At 55.6% G+C, this 15,414-nt stretch overlaps 1 protein-coding gene across 3 annotated transcripts in view; it reads right to left on the bottom strand.

Moving 5' to 3' along the window:
* Window positions 1-218: 218 nt before the first annotated feature.
* Ccdc40 (coiled-coil domain containing 40) overlaps window positions 219-15,414 on the bottom strand; it is a 40,176-nt gene continuing 24,980 nt past the window's right edge. For 2 of the 3 annotated variants that reach the window (XM_055592546.1, XM_055592547.1), the window contains exons 14-21: window positions 11,655-11,900; window positions 10,480-10,693; window positions 9,322-9,491; window positions 9,069-9,160; window positions 7,421-7,541; window positions 4,355-4,543; window positions 1,936-2,094; window positions 219-1,100 (exon numbers count right to left, since the gene is read on the bottom strand). In XM_055592546.1, coding sequence (XP_055448521.1) covers window positions 864-1,100; window positions 1,936-2,094; window positions 4,355-4,543; window positions 7,421-7,541; window positions 9,069-9,160; window positions 9,322-9,491; window positions 10,480-10,693; window positions 11,655-11,900 — 1,428 coding nt within the window. In that variant the 3' untranslated portion in view covers window positions 219-863. The other variant, XM_055592548.1, reaches the window with a different exon arrangement.

Below are 15,414 nucleotides of genomic sequence, written 5' to 3'. Positions count from 1 at the left end.
ACCCTTTTGATCACAAGCAGCTTTTGAGCTGGGCACGGTGGCACGTGTGTGGTCCCAGCAGAGAGAGGCAGGGCAGGCGCATCTCTGTGAGTTGGAGGCCAGCCTGGTCTACAAAGCCAGTCCAGTACAGCCAGGGCTACATAGAGAAACCCTGTCTCAAAAAACAAAAAACCAAACCAAACAAACAAAGAACAGAAGCAGCTTTTGTCAATTTCTGCTGTAAAGTTTAAAATTGAAATTACTCCACAGGACATTTTCCATTTCACATCTACAAGAGCACACAACTGGTGCTCAGAAATCCAGGGGAGGGGAGGGGAGGGGAGGGGAGGTGGAGAATAGAGAGGTCGGAGGTCGGTGGGTGAGAGACAGGTGTCCCCTTTTCTGAAGCACTTTCCTCCTCCACAGACATTTGCCCTCCTTGGAACCCTGGGGTTCTGGCTTTGATCTTTGGGTTTCAGTCTGGCTTAGCGCTTCCTGGGTTGGCAGAAGGGGAGCTCTCTTCGGGGTGGAGAAGGAGGGTAGGTCGTGCAGTTCAGACAGCTGGAGCAGGCCCTGTGAGGGATGAAGCTCTGTCTTGCTCCTGGCTTCCCTCTCTCCATTGCTTGCTCCACAAAACTGAGGGTCTGTCCCAGGACGGTGAGGCAGACCTCAGAACTGCCAACGGAGTGAGTGGTCTTGCCCTGGATGGGGAGAGTTGGATTTTCGAACTCACCAAAGCGGATCAGGAATGCTTCGTCACAGCTGGTGTGAGTGGCTACGATTCACGTGTGTCTGGCCTGTGAGTGTTTCTTAAGAAGGGTGTTGTTCTAGGGGACGAATAGATTTTCGGGACACGGGTCTCCTGCCAGGAAGCCTTGGCAGGTCTAGGAGTCCATCTTGCTGGCGAGCTTATGCTGAATGTGCTGTAGCGCCTCCTGGAACTGGGGGTAGTCATTCATCACTTGGGCGAAGATGGTCCTGAACTTGGCCAGCCAGATGTCCAGCCGGTTGCGCTCCAGCATCTGGGACTTGGTGTTGCGGTACAGGAACACGTACTTCCCGTCAAGTGCCGCCTGCAGGTTCTTGGCGCGTGTCTGCATGGTCACGATCTCCAGGAGGTTCTGGGTGGGAAAGAGAGCCTGTGTCAGTCCTCAGAAGTCAGGAGGACTCCTGGCCCCAGCCCAGGCCGTGCAGGTGGTACTGAGGGGGCGAGGAGGAGGAGGAGGAGGAAAGGAGCCCTGCTCCTCCAGCAGGAGGAGGTGCGTGAGTGCTGTGTGACAGGTGCTCCATGCATTCCTGAAGCCTTGCAGGAGACTGAGTCAGTCAGCCCAGCTGCAAAGCCCACCAGGGCAACGTCTGAAGTCTATGCAGACTCAAACAGACACTGGGATTCAGGTTTGACATGCCCCTGAAGTCTGCCCTTGACACTGTATTCCATGCTGCCCCTGGGTGGGGGGGGGGGGGGAGTTTCCTGCGGATTCCAGGTCACCCTCAGCCCTAGAGATCTCAACTGTCTCTCAAGGTCAGTACCGAGCTCCTCAGCTCCTCAGCACAGTCCGGGCAGGCCCCTGTTGGCCAGGCTGCCCCACCTACCTACCTGAATGGCTTCCTCTTCTCCCACCTCACTGAAGCCTCTACAAAAGTGTGTTTCCCACTCGGCCTTCCTGGAGTGCTCCTCTCAAAAACTCAGCCCCTTGATTCTACTCTGAGGCCCTGACATCATCTATCCTTGTGTCCCAAGAATGTAATCTTCAGCACAGCTGGGAATTTTGTTCTGTTCAGTTGCGTTGGCAGCAGAATGGTGTCCAGCCAATAACAGGTAAAGATCAAAATGGGCGGTGGGAACGGGTCGCAAAGGATGCAGGCAGCTGGGCGCAGGCATGTCTCCGTCTGGGGACCCACATGCTTCTCACCCCACCTGGGGGCTTCAGGCCCAGGGACCTCCCAGATCTTTACCTGTCGTTTGAGAGTCGAGAGCTGAGTGATCTCATTTTCGAGAATGTCCGTTTCATTCTGCATCGCTGACAGGGAGTGCTGCCTCTCCTGGAGAGTGCTGTTGAGCAGCTTTTGAGTTGCCTCCAGATCTGAAATGTGTTTGACGCACTCGTCTGTCGCCTAGGAGAGAAACAGGACCGGGTGGGCTCCTGCACCAGGCTGCCCAGCAGTTAGAGGCATCCAGCTAAGGAGCGGCCCCGTGCCTCAGAATGCTTGTTCTGGTGGGGAGGAGGAGGAGTTCCTGTATTAGTCACTTTTCTGTTGCTATGTTAAAACGTCATGGTCAAGGCCACTGAGGGAAGGAAGGATTTATTTGGGCTTACAGGTCTGGAGGTTTAAGAGCCCATGATGGCAGAGCAGAGGGACGGTGGCTGGAGCAGAAAGCTGAGGGCTCACATCTTCAAACTGTAACTATGAAGCGGAGAGGGTGAACTGGACGTAGTCTTTAGCCTCACTGCCACCACTGGTGTACTTCCTTCAGCAAGGCCACGCCCCCCAAACCTCCCCAAACAGTGCTACCAACTGTGGACCACTGTATTCAAATGCCCAGGAGCATGGGGGCATCTCATGCCAACAGCCACAGACCTTACAGATTTATATGGGGGTGGGGGACGTAGCCTCAGAGACCCCAGGGTCCACGATGCCAACCGGGGAAGACATGGGGGAAGCAGTCTGTGCGAGTCTGTGATCCGAAGGAGCGTGGGGACAGCCGAGGTCAGCAGTGATGCTGGAGCCAGGAAGGGGTGAGGTTGTGTGGGAAGGAAGGGTGGAAGGGTTGGGCTGGGGCCCATGTTGGCAGCAGTGTGGCAGGGATGAAGCTGCGGCCCTAGGGGGAAGTATTGTTACCACGATGAGGAAGGTCCTGGCAGCGTCTGGGTAAAGGTGACCTAGGAACCCCCCTTAGCCACTTCCCAGGGACACAGAGCTTCAGGAGGGCCTGATGGGAGGATGAAAAGACCCCCTTTGAGGAGAGATGGAGGAGGGCTGCGTGTGACGGGCGGGAGGAAAGGCTGGCTGGCTGGGGGTGTGGGGCAGAGAGGAAAGAGCTCCTGATGGGGACTGGGAAGGCAGCTAGGCCAGACATGCAGCAGGAAGCTGAGGAAAAACCAGGAGAGGCAGGAGGGTGTAGCACAGGAAGACTGAGAATGGCCGCTCTGCCGCTTCACTCTGGAAGCTTCCAGGCTCGTCCACTGGAATGGTTCTTTTTAGCTGATCTTTCCCTATACAGGAGGTACCTTAGAGAGGCCTTTAACATTTCTACTGTTTTGAGACAGGGTCTCATATTTAGCCTGAAGTGGCTTTGAACTTGAGGCAATTCTCCTGCATCTGCCTGAGTGGCTCATTGGTGCGCGCCATATGTCCTGCTCCTACAGGGGCTGTCCTGGTGCTCTGTGTGGCTCTCTGGAGGACTATAAGCTGAGGCAGACGGGTGACATAATGTGCCACAGCCACCAGGGGAGCGGTGGGGCTGAGACCACATTCATGGTGTCCTTAGCACTACCACACTGTAGGTAACTAGTTGTTTCACTTAAGCATCTCAGCCCAGGAGGTGTACTGCTCCTGTGTCTCCCAGCGCGTTAACAGGTCCCACAGACACCCAAGGCCACAGACCCTGGTGGAGGCCTTGGAACAGCTGCGAACTTTCTCCCCAGGGCTCTGGTCTGGCGGTTGCCAGGGGGCCTGGGCCTGGAGTGGTGCTAAGTCCTCTTTCCGGGACGGAGCATCCACACCATCAGCTGGTCTTCCCTCCTCTAGAGTCCATGAGCTTTTTGTTTTTTGTTTTTTTTATTTTTTCAAGGCTCTTCCAGGATCCTCAGAGTCTGTTTCTGCCAGTGGGAGGTGGCCTCCTGCAGTGCTGGGTGGTGCCTGGTGTGGATGGCCTGCTGGACCCAGACAGACACCCAGTGACAGGCCAGCGTGCTCAGAAGCACGGGCATGCTGACAGATGCCACCTCTTCATTGGGCAGGGACTGGCGTGGGGACACGCGTCTCCCTTCCCGGTCTGGGGCCACGGCCAGAAGGTGCAGCAGTGTGTGTCCGCAGTGTGGGAGGAACTGGCTTGTTCACGCCTAGAGCTCTCTCTTCCCTCCTCTGCCTCTGTCACACCCGTGACACAGCAGCAGCGACCCCAACCCGAAGGAACGGCGAGAAGGAAAGATGGGAAAGCATGCTCCTAGGGACCGAGATCTGATGCCTGCTGCTCCTCTCGTGTCCCTCAGAGTGGACAAGCCAGAGCAGGCCGGTGGCCACTCTGTGTCTCGCGCAGTGAGGAAAGGTGAACCCTAACGGGTGTCATGCCCCACCTCCAGCACAGACGGGCAGCCTGGGCGCGCCCCTGGCGCAGTGCTGGGCCGAGGAAGGAGGGGGACAGTGGCCATACCTTGCGAATGTCCCTGATTTTCCTTCGCAGCTCATTCTGCTGGAAGTGGAAGTCGTTCCTGGTGATCATCTTCTTGTCAGCTTTGCGTGATGATTCGGCCTGGATCACAACGTTCTCCCTGTGGGCCACGGTCATTTCCATCTCTCGGATCATCTTCTCCTGCTGTTTCAGCAGTTGTCCGTGTTTCACCTGGGGACACAGGACGCAGGCTGGGTGGGGCAAGGCATGACTGAGGTGGGCGGCCCATCCCCCATGGCTGCCCTTGACAATGGCCAGTGAAGTGTCAGGCCTGTGGAGAGGGCCACGAGGAGGCTGGGGGTCAGCACACATGGACGGAGAGGGACGGCCAAGGCAGGAGGGGAGGAAGGGGAGCACACCAGGCTCGACGCCTGGCGTATTGCCAGGGCGGGTAGAATCTGCCCAGAGGTGGATGTGTGCTGAGCAATGGCGTGGCTAGGTTAACTGTTTGGGTGTGAGAAGATGGGGACACTGGAGGAGGCTGGGTGGAGGGTCTAGAGACAGAGGCTGGGGGATGGGTGGTGTGAGCATGGACCGTGGGGTGCACGGGAGCTGTTTGGAGTCACGGGAGTGTTCGTAGCTGGTTTAAATTCGTTTATTTTGTTGTGTGAAAGCTTCGTAGGAGTGAACTTGTTTTTAAAAAGGGGGTGGGGTGCTCAGGAGGTAGCTCAGTCAGTCAAGGGTTTCCTCAGAAATGTGAAGACTTGGGTTTGACACTTAGAACTCACACCAAAGTGTTGGGTGTGGCTGTGCACAGTTGTAATCCAGGGCTGGAAAGGTTGTGGCAGGAGCAGCCCTGGACCCACTGGTTGCCGTGTGACCTCATGGTTGAGCTCCTGGCCAGTGAGAGGCCCTGTCTCAGGGGAGTAACCAATGTTCCTAAGGATGTCCTGACTTCTACATGCACGGGCACACACACACTACCACACACAAACACACAAGTGCTCACACACGGATGTGCAGGCACCACATACACAAAACAAGACAAAACAAGAGGGCAATAAATAAATGCCGACAACAGCCGACACCCAGTACTGGGGAGGTGACAGGAGCTCTGACACTGTCCCGTGACACTCGAAAATTGATGTGACCGGCCTCCCCAGAGCGAGGGTTCTTATGCAACCTTCAGCATCCCGGGATTCAGGGGGCGGGACTGCAATGTCTGCTTTTATGTGTCCGTGTGAGGTAGCTGGGTGCGCCGTGAGGAAGGCTGTGGAAGCGACGAGCAGGTGCAGGAGCAGGAGCAGCTGTGGGCTGGGTAGGAACACCCGCCCTGTCCACTGGGGTGAAAGGTGCCGGGAGCCCTTAGGGCTGGGGTGCGGCGTGTTCCGTGTTGGGGCTGCGGCTGTGGCTTTGGGCTGACTCTGGTGCTGGACCCCCGAGGCCTCTTAGGGGACTGTCTTAGCGTGCAGGCGCACTACTGGCAGGGTGGGTGTGACTGCACAAACACCTCGTGGGGTCTACTCCTCTGGGGACCCCCAACCGGTTCCAAAAACTCTACTCGGTGCAGAAGGGACCCGTAACGGGGAAAGAGCAGCAGACACACCTAGGGTTACAGTCCGCATGGTTGTGGGGACTTGTGAGCACAAGCTTAGCTAGACTTCGGTGCACAGCCAGGTGAAGGGTCCTCACCAACGACCAGATCATCCAACATCAGTGACCAAACAGCCTGGGGTGGGGGCGGGGCCTGGAGAGCCGTCAGGTGGTTCACAACTGCCTGTAACTCCAGCTCGGGGAACCTGATGATTCTGGTCTCCTCAGGCTACACTCATGTGCACACATCCCGGGGAAATGGACAAACACACACACACACACACACTATTATATATGTTAAGGAGTGAGGGACTTACTTTGGCTTGCAGTTCTAAGGATACAGTCCATAGAACAGTGAGGAGCACAGGTCAGGTGACTACTGTGACCTCAGTGAGCCTAATCTAGGTAATCCCTCACAGGTGTGCCCAGTTGTCTTCTAGGTGATTGCAGGTCCTTCCAAGCAGCCACACTATGGATCAAATCCTGGGCCTTGAATACATACACAAATACTTTAAGGCCGAGTTGCATCCTAGCTCAGCTCACGCCTGAGAGCTGAACAGGCCTTTACATAATAAACGCCACTGGAAAAATGATGTCTCTTTGGTTAGTTAATCTAATCATTGGCTGAAAAATTAAAATATTTTATAATTTAAGATTTTACTCTTAAGTATGTGGGGGATTTGCCTGCATATACATGTACCTCGCCAGCATATACAATGTATCTGTACTATGTGCGTGCCTGGTGCCTGTGAAGGCCACAAGGGGACACCTTATCTCTGGAACTGGAATTACAGACGGTTGTGAGCTGCCATGTGGGTGCTGGGAATCGAACCTGGAGCCTCTGGAAGAGCAGCTGGTGCTCTTAACCCCTGAGCCATCTCTCCAGCCACTAATGGCTCTTATGCTTGACCTTAAGGTCTTGAACCTTAAACTGATGGTCACTTATGATTCAGTTGTTCTTAAAGTTAGTGAGGTCTTGCTACACATGAGACATGAGGGCTCTCTCAACCTTTTGTCGTATGACTTGGTTTTTGTTGTGTTTTGAGACAGGGTCTCACGATGTCACCCTGGCTAGCCTGGAATTTGCTGTGTGGACCAGGCTGGCCCCAAGCTACTGGTATTAAGAACGTGACTACCACACCAGGCCATGTGAGGCTCTTCTTGTCCCACAGGGGGTTAGTGGATTGGGAAACGGCTTTACAACAAATATTTGTGAAGATCAGAGGGCCTTAGCTGCTTGGAGTCAAGATAAAACAAAATTTTATGAGGTGACGTGTGTAAAATCCCGGGTCCGGCCGTCCTGAGATGATTCTGCAGACCTTGAAGGTCAGGCAGGTCCTGGTGTGAGAGGTGGTGACGGCACAGAGCCTTGTTTGAGGGAAGGCAGTCACCGTGAAGCAGCGGCTCCCCCAGGAGTCTCCACCGTTGCCACCGGCAGGGTGGCTAAGTGGTTCCCGTGTGGCCCAACCCGCAGCACACCCGACCAGCCGTGCCCACAGGCTGAGACCTGCTCACCTTCATCCTGTGGATCTCAGCCTTCATGGCTCGGATCTCTGTCTGCCCGGTCTCAGAATCCACCGAGGCCCGCATCTCTTTAGCCAGTTGGATTTTTTTCTCCCAGAGCATGATCTGGTGTCTTCAGAGGCGGGAGAGACAGCATCAGGGCCAGAGCAGTTTGAGTTGGGGTGGCAGCACCCCCACCCCTCTGCTGAGGGGTGCGGCACACGAAGCCAAAAAATCGTTACTCAAGCTCCTTACAGAAATGTTTGCCAGCTTTTGAGACAGATAGACCTCTGCCCCTGGGCTGTCGATAAGGAGAGGGAAAAAGAGAGAAGAGAGGAGAAAAAGGAGGAAGAGGAGGAGGAGGGGGAGGAGGAGGAGGGAAGAATTAAAAGAGGGAGAGATTAGAGATTGAGGCTGGAGAGATGGCTCAGCAGTTAAGAACAAGGGCTGCTCTAGCGGAGAGCCTGAGCCTGGATTCAGTTCCGAGCTTCCATGTGGTGATTCACTGCTGATTGTAACTGTAGTTTCAGGGAGGGGGGAGGCGGTGCGGTGGGGTATATAACTTAGGAGCTGAGAATGTACATGTGACTGGTAAAAACTGTCAAAAGGTAACCAAGAACAATGCCCTAAAGCCACTGTGTGTGTGTGTGTGTGTGTGTGTGTGTGTGTGTGTGTGTGTGTGTACCCGCATTAATGCAGATCTGGTCACAGTATCCCTTTTCAATCCCTTCTAGAACGCTCCTGTCAATCAAGGGGCGCCCTCATGTGCCCACCAACTGTTTCCACGGGAGAGGTGGACGTGCATGCAAAACTGCAAAGACACCACAAGGTGAAGCTGCCTCAGAGGGAAGGGTTTGCTACAAACAGAACAAGAAGGAAACATCTCCAGGGTGCTCTCTTCTGATGAAGGAGTGCTGTGGGCAGGGTAGGGTTCAGTGGCAGAACGCTTGCCTGGCATGTGCAAGGCCTGAATTCCATCCCCAGTACATACACGCACGCATGCGCACCCACACCTGGGAGGGGGCCAAGGAGCAGAGTTGAAATTACGTGAATTTTCCCTTTCAAATAGTTGAAGGTGTGTGTAGGGGTGGCATTTAGCCATGCACACAAGCCAGAGGACATCAGGTTTCCTGCCCCATCACTCTTCAGATATTTTCAGGAGACAAGGGCTCTCCCAGAGCCTAGAGCTAGACCAAGCTCCATCACGCTGGGGCTATGGACAGCCTTGGCCACACCTGGCTGCTTGCATGGGTGGCTGGGGACTTGAATTCCGGTCCTCATGCTTGCTCAGTGAACTTCCTCATCCACTGAGCCGTCTCCCTGGTTTTTTTGTTTGTTTGTTTGTTTTGTTTTTTTCTTTTCTACTCTCAATACTTTCTAATAGTGTGAACTGCTTAGGGTTGAGTTTATGTAAGCCTACCTTTTTCCATAAAAATAGGAAACCTTTTATAATGTTTATCTCAAAGTTTACCTGGCCTGGCTGGTAGTTGCCGCCGAGGGGTATTCTGCTGATCTGTCTGGCTATGTGTGGTTCTCCTGGGTCCACACCCGGGGCCCTCAGAGATCCCTCAGTAGTGCCAATGTTTGATAGTCAACCCCACAGAACCTTCGCAAGCCCCGTGACCTTCAGAGCCAGCACACAGCCGTGCCCCCTACTCACTCGGCCTCCACCAGGCTGTTGAGGAGGGTGGCCTTTTCCTCTTGGAGCTGTGTCAGCTTTTCCTGCATTTGGATGCTCTCTCTTTCTGCTTTCTGTGGGGACCAAGGAGAACTGTGAGGAAGGCTCGAGGCTGTGGCCCCTGGAGTCCCTCAGGCACAGCGAAGCCTCAGACTAACATTCTGATCCCTCTGAGCCACTACAGGAGGTATGTGCCTGGAGAGTGAGCCCTCCACCACACCCGGGCAGTGCCAACCTTCAGTATGTGCACGAAGTCTGTCTCGGCCACCAGGTTGCTCTGCTGCAGCTGCTCCGAGCTGCAGCGGTTCTTGTCCAACAGCGAGTTCAGCTTGGTGAGGTCATTGCCCAGGTCTTTCATGTGGCGGCTAATCTCCTTTTGTTCCCTCTTCTCCTGCTCGATCTTGTCTGAGGAGGACAGGCAAGTGGAGGGGTGATGGATGGCAGCAGCTATGCCTTCCCATGGCCCCTTCCTGACTGGCTGACGTATGTGTCCCTCCACCACACCCAGCGAGGCTGGGTCTCTTCCTGGACTTTCTTTCCCAAAGCCTGGTCCCAGGAGGGAACTTCAAGGACCCTGTGCTGCAGAAGCACAGGTGGAGAGCAGGGGTAGAAAGCAGGGGTCGGGGTGGAGAGCAGGGATGGCTGGCTCAGAGCCAGGTCTGCAGGTGCATTTATCTCTGCCCAGCTCTGGCTTCCCACCCTGCTCCTCCCTCTCAGACTGGACCCTCCCCAGTAGGTAGCCATGTGGAGCCAGAGGCTGCCAGGGGGTGTGGTGTGAGCTCTGGGAAGTGGGCAGGCAGGGTCACTCCACAGCGTTTTAGAGAAGGCCTAACTGGGCCTGGTGAGGCTCAGGATGTCCCAGCAGGGTGCTGTGTGTTGGTGACCCCTGGTGAAGGAGCCCCTGGCTGGTCCTTGGGTCTCAGATACAGCTGACCTCAGCTGACCTCGGGGACAACCAGGGGGATCCACTGCTCTGGGTGGCTAAAGGCTTTCACCGTGCTCCTGAGGCCTGTGTGGGCGGGGACAAACATTCTAACTCTAGCTGGGGAGGACACTGGCTGCATCTGTCAGAGTCCACAGACCTCAGAGTTCCCTTGAAGGAGAGTTTTGTTCCCATCCCCTACGGACCTCAGGAGCACAGGCGTGTGGCACTGACACACCAGGTGACTTTAGCACTTTCATAGTTTGATTTGTTTTTGTTTTGAAACGGGGAATCTTACTCTGTAGCCCAGGCTAGCCCCAAGCCCACAGCCTCATCCCACTGTCTGCTGGGGTCACAGCTGGCACCCTGGCTGGGAGTCACCGGGCTAGAGGAGCCTGGCACTGCACAGCCACTTTCCCAGCGCCCGGGGCTCCCTCTCTGCGCCCCTTTCCCGGGCTCCCCGGGGCTCACTCTCTACGCGAAGCTTCTTTTGCTCCATGATGTGCATGTCCTTCTTGAGCTGGTCCAGGCACACCATCTGCTCCTCGCGCTCGTTGGTGACCTGCACCAGGTCCTGCTGCAGCCGCAGCCAGTTCACCTGCGCCTCAGCCAATACCCCGTTTATCTCTTCCGACTGCTTCGACAGCCTTTTGATCTCCAGCTCTAGGGGTCCAAGCTCTTCCCCCTGGAGGGGTTTAATCATGGCGCAGCATGAGCCTCAGGGTCCACAGGCTTTTGCTATTCCATATGTGTGGTGTACGCGCATGCGTGCATGTGTGTGTGTGCGTGCGTGAACGTGGCCATGGGGTGGGCAGTGAGGTTTCCCCACTGAGTGTTACTCTGTTCAGACAGGGCCTCCTGCCGAACCTGGAGCTCCCTGCTTGTTGAGACTCCAGCACTGGGGTCGCAGCTACAAGCTGCCTGGCTGTTACTGTGGTGCCGGCTGAGCTAACGCCCGATGGGCCTTCTTTTGGGGTGGGCTATGGAGAATCATGAACTAGGGCGTTTACTCTGAGGGCTCAGAGACCCTCATCTTCTCACGGGCTCTGAGGTGCCAGGTTCTCGTGGGCACAGCCTTTGACCTGCAAGGAGCCTCTGTGCCCTGTCCTCTGGCTCAAGACCATCGGGGTTTAGGGCTTCCTCTGCACAGGGCCTCCCCGACAGCCTGGTCTACCTGAGGACCTGGAGCCTGCAGTGGGCCCTTAGGTCATGGGTGCCTGGGAGATAGGTGAGGCCCTCACAGAGGGAGACGGGGCCCCCAAGCTCATCAGGCCGCCAACCTGGTGCGGCAGTTAGTAGGTCCGTCCAGTCGGCCATCTGTGTCTGTGCGGCTCACAAGCCATGAAGAGAAATCAAAGGGACCCAGGCGTGGCGGCACTTGGCATTCAAGCCAAGGCCTCAGGGCCACAGAAAGACTCTGCCCCACAACAGACAGAACCAACAAAATCACAAGAAGGCTCCTGCCAGATGTGAAAGATGCGGAATTCAGGTTCCGGGTGCAGAGGCTGGGGGGCGGCTGTGTCACCCAGCCCAGCCTTTCCAGCCTCCCGCCGCCAGCAGGCCTGTGTGGCCTGGAGCACAAGCACACACGCGCACACGCACACTCGGGTGCCTGCTGTCTGCGAGCCCCCACGTCCGCCGCTCACCCCCAACACCGACACAATCTGCTCCAGCTGCTTGTTGAAGAAGTTGATGAGGCTCTGCTTCCGCTCGATGAGGATCGTGCGCCGTGCGATCTCACTCTCGCTGTTGGTGATGAGGTCGTTGAACCTCTTCACCTCCTTGTCCAGCTCCAGCAGCGTCTTCTTATGCATGTCCACCTTGCAGTGGGTGTTGGTGAGGTCCAGCGTGGTCTGAGCGATATCGCCGTCAATCTTCAAGTGATGCGTCACCTGAGGGCGTGAGGGGCAACGGGTGTGAGGTGGGCGAAGGGGCTGGGCTGCTGTTTCCTTGCCGCCTGCTGGAGAGCTCCTTGCATGCAAGCAGGAACAGGCTTGAGGACCCGGGTCTTGAGGACCCACAAGGGGCCTGCTTACCCAGTGGAGATGGCTTGCAGAGAAGAAAGCTGGGCATTGTGCCATGTGCCGTGATCCCAGCACATAGGAGGCCAAGGCTCAGTGTGGGCTACAAAAGACACTGTCTCGGCTCTTTCTCTCTCTCTCTCAAAAAAAAAAAAAAAAAGGGCTGGGGGCCAGTATGCTGGCTTTTGTTTGTTTGCTTTGAGATACGGTTTCTCTGTGTAGCCCTGGCTGGCCTCGAACTCAGAGATCTGCCCGCCTCTGCCTCCTGGCTGGTTCATGTCTTCAGTCCCAGCACTTGAGTGGCAGAGGCAGGAGTATCACTGTGAGCTTGAGAGCATTCTGGTCTACATATTGAATTCCAGGCTTGCCAGGGTTATCTAGTAAGACCTTGAAGGGAAGGAGGGGAAGAGGAGAGGAAAAGGGAGAGGAGGGGAGGGGACGGGAGGAAAGAGGGGGAGAGAGTAGGTTGTCAGTACTGGGCCATCTTAGCCTTAAGTGCAGAGTGTTCGGTCATGGGCCACGTGTCACAAAGCCAGCCAGCAGGACCACCTGGAACCCCACCCTTCTCGTAGTGTGTGGCCCTTCTGTGTTGCTCAGGAGAGCGTATGGGACCACACTCCACTCATCTCTTTAGTCTGACAGATCCTGTCTCATTTTCTTAAGTGTCTCACTGTGTAGCGCTGGCTGGCCTCGGACACACGGAGCTCCACCCCTCCCCCCTGCCTCTCAGGTGCTGAGGTTAACGCTGTGAGCCATCACGCCTGGTCTCCTCTTACATAATTTTTAATGGCTGGGCCTCTGCCACCGCTCTCTGAGGCCCATGAAAAGCAGCCTGGCCTCCTGGGACGCCGGGACCTCAGCTCTGCCTCAGAGTTTATTATGAGATTCTGCACTGACAACCTTAACCCCTTCCCTCTGCACCAGCTCCAGACAGACCATGGCTGCCATCCTTTGACCCTCTTTCCAGCGAGCCCCTTCCCTGCCCACCTGTCACCAGTGCTTCTGAGTACCCGGTGTCCCCTTTCAAGGCCTCTACTATGTGGAGACCCCGGTGACGGACCATGACGGTGCTAGCCTAAGGCTCATTACTGCCCCCTGGTGGGAACAGGTGGTGATGGAACATGGCCAGTCCAGGCTGGGGCAGGGTGGGGGATGGGAGGCCTTGAAGGACAGGTCTAGCCTGTGCAACAGTGGGTGGCCAGGCAGGCTACTTCCCATACTCCGAGTTCCCTAGTGTCTTGGAAGCACCGGGGACCTCCTCCTCTTGCTGCCCGCCCTGCGCCCAGGGAGAGGGCACTCCAGCAGCTGCTGGTATCCCCTTTCCTTGTATAGTCTGCACAGAGGCGAGCTCCCCGCCCCAGCGGGGTGTGTGTGGTGTGGGAATGTCCAGGCTGCTAGACTAGCAGTTGTCCTTCAGGAGGCCAGATAAACATAGCCCTGTCTGTCCTCAACAAATAGCCACCACGGCGGCCTGGCCGCTGGGCAGGTCTGATTCTCTGCTGCCTTCTACCTTCCAGGTCACAAGGAGGACCACTGAGGCCCCAGGGTGCACCCAAGGCCATAGCCAGAAGCAGTGCTGAGGCCCAGGCTGTCAAGAATCCAGTTAACAGGTCCTAACTGCAGAGACACCCCTGCAGTTAGGGGTCCCCATCTCCCAGTTTCCAGGGCAGAACCAGAGAGCCTGGGCTGAGCTCACACAGCTCGAGCTGAGGCCATAGGGAGTTCGTCTGCACGGGGCAGGGGCAGCTGGCAGCAGGACCCCGCACCAGCAGGTCCTGGCTCTTCCTAAGAAGGTGTGGGAGGACGATGGCGGAGCAGCCCTTCTGTGGGTATGTGTCCTCCACCTGACAGGTGCTTCGGTGCTCCCCAGGAAGTGGCACAGCCCTGCTCAGGGCCACCCAACACAGAGATTCTAGGGCAACCCTACCATGTGAAGAAACGAAGACAAAAAAGAGACAAGCAGGGTGTGAGGCTCACCCCGAAATCCAGCGCTCGGGAGGCAGACACATGCAGATAGCCAGGGTCTAGTGCTGGCACGGGCATGATATTAATCGAAGGACAGTTGGCTACGGAATAAGAACAGTCTCAAGAGAGGAAAATGCAAGCGATGCATTGCTCTTCCAAAGACAGTCTGCCATGCAGCTGACGAGGAAGCAAGGGCCCGTGTGAACTTTCGGTTGTGGGGTGACCCAGGCCTTGGTGGTCACGGGCACCCTGCAGGCTCCCAGGAGAGCCAGCCTGGGGGGGGGAGGGGGTGGCTTCTGCCCAGGAGGCATGGGTGGCTTAGCAGCTTGTCCTCAGAGTATAGACGTTTGCAGACCCGGCTGTCTGTGCAGTGTTCTCATACACGGGAAAACCAAGTTAGCTTGGAGCATCTGACAGGAGACTTGTCAGTCACTGTGAGATGACCTCTTGACGAGGGTCATGTGAAAAAGGGAAGTTCACGTTGTTGAAGAATGGGTAATGGCCAGGGCAAATGTGCTGGATGCTGTCGGGTAAAATTCAGTGAGTCCCACACTTAGTGTTCACAGCTTTCTGAGTCATGGTTCCAGGAAGCTACAAAAACTGTGTTTGAGTATGCCTGTGTGAATGTGCGGAAGGAAAGCTATTTAGAGGGGCTCCTGACAGTACGTCTACAGTACCCTTTCTGTTTTGGTTTGTTTTTGTGTTTTGGCTTTTCGAGACAGGGTTTCTTTGTGTAGCCCTGGCTGTCCTGGAACTCACTATGTAGACCAGGCTAGCCTAGAACTCAGAGATCTGCCTGCCTCTGCCTCCCCCAGTGCTGGGATTACAGTTGTGTGCCACCGTGCCCAGCAGACTACAGTATCTTAGGGTTTTTCTTTTGTCTTTCTGTGTTCTCTCCCTTCTTCCTCACACCCCACCCCCTCCCCACTCCTGAATTCCATCTCCTCAGCCAATAAACTGGGTGTGGTGGCCCAGGCCTATAATTTCAGCACTTAAGAGGTGGGGCAGGAGGATCAGAAATTCAAGGTCTCATACACACACACACACACACACACACACACACACACACACACACAGTCCTGAGTTTGAGGCCAGCTAGAGCAACATGAGATCCTGTCTCATGTTCAGAAGAAAGAAAAAGAGGACAGAGGGTCACTCAGGGGGACAGCACTTGCCTGTGCTGGGCCTTAGGCTCAACCTCTAGCACTAACTACAGAAACTAAATTAATTCAAATAAATTATAGGGTTGGGTGTGGTGGCCCACATCCTTAGTCCTGGCACTCGGGAGGCAAAAACAGGCAGATCTTGGAGTTCAAGGCCAGCCTGATCTACAGAGCCAGTTCCAGGACAGCCAGGTTTCTATACAGAGAAACCTTGTCTCAAAAAAAAAAAAAAAAAAAAAAAAAAAAAAAAAAAAAAA

Source organism: Psammomys obesus, unplaced genomic scaffold (genome assembly GCF_907164565.1).
Source record: "Psammomys obesus unplaced genomic scaffold, mPsaObe1.curated_primary_1811, whole genome shotgun sequence".
NCBI classification, from domain to species: Eukaryota; Metazoa; Chordata; class Mammalia; order Rodentia; family Muridae; genus Psammomys; species Psammomys obesus.
Note: the sequence above shows the minus strand (reverse complement) of the source record. Positions and strands in the feature narration are given on the sequence as shown.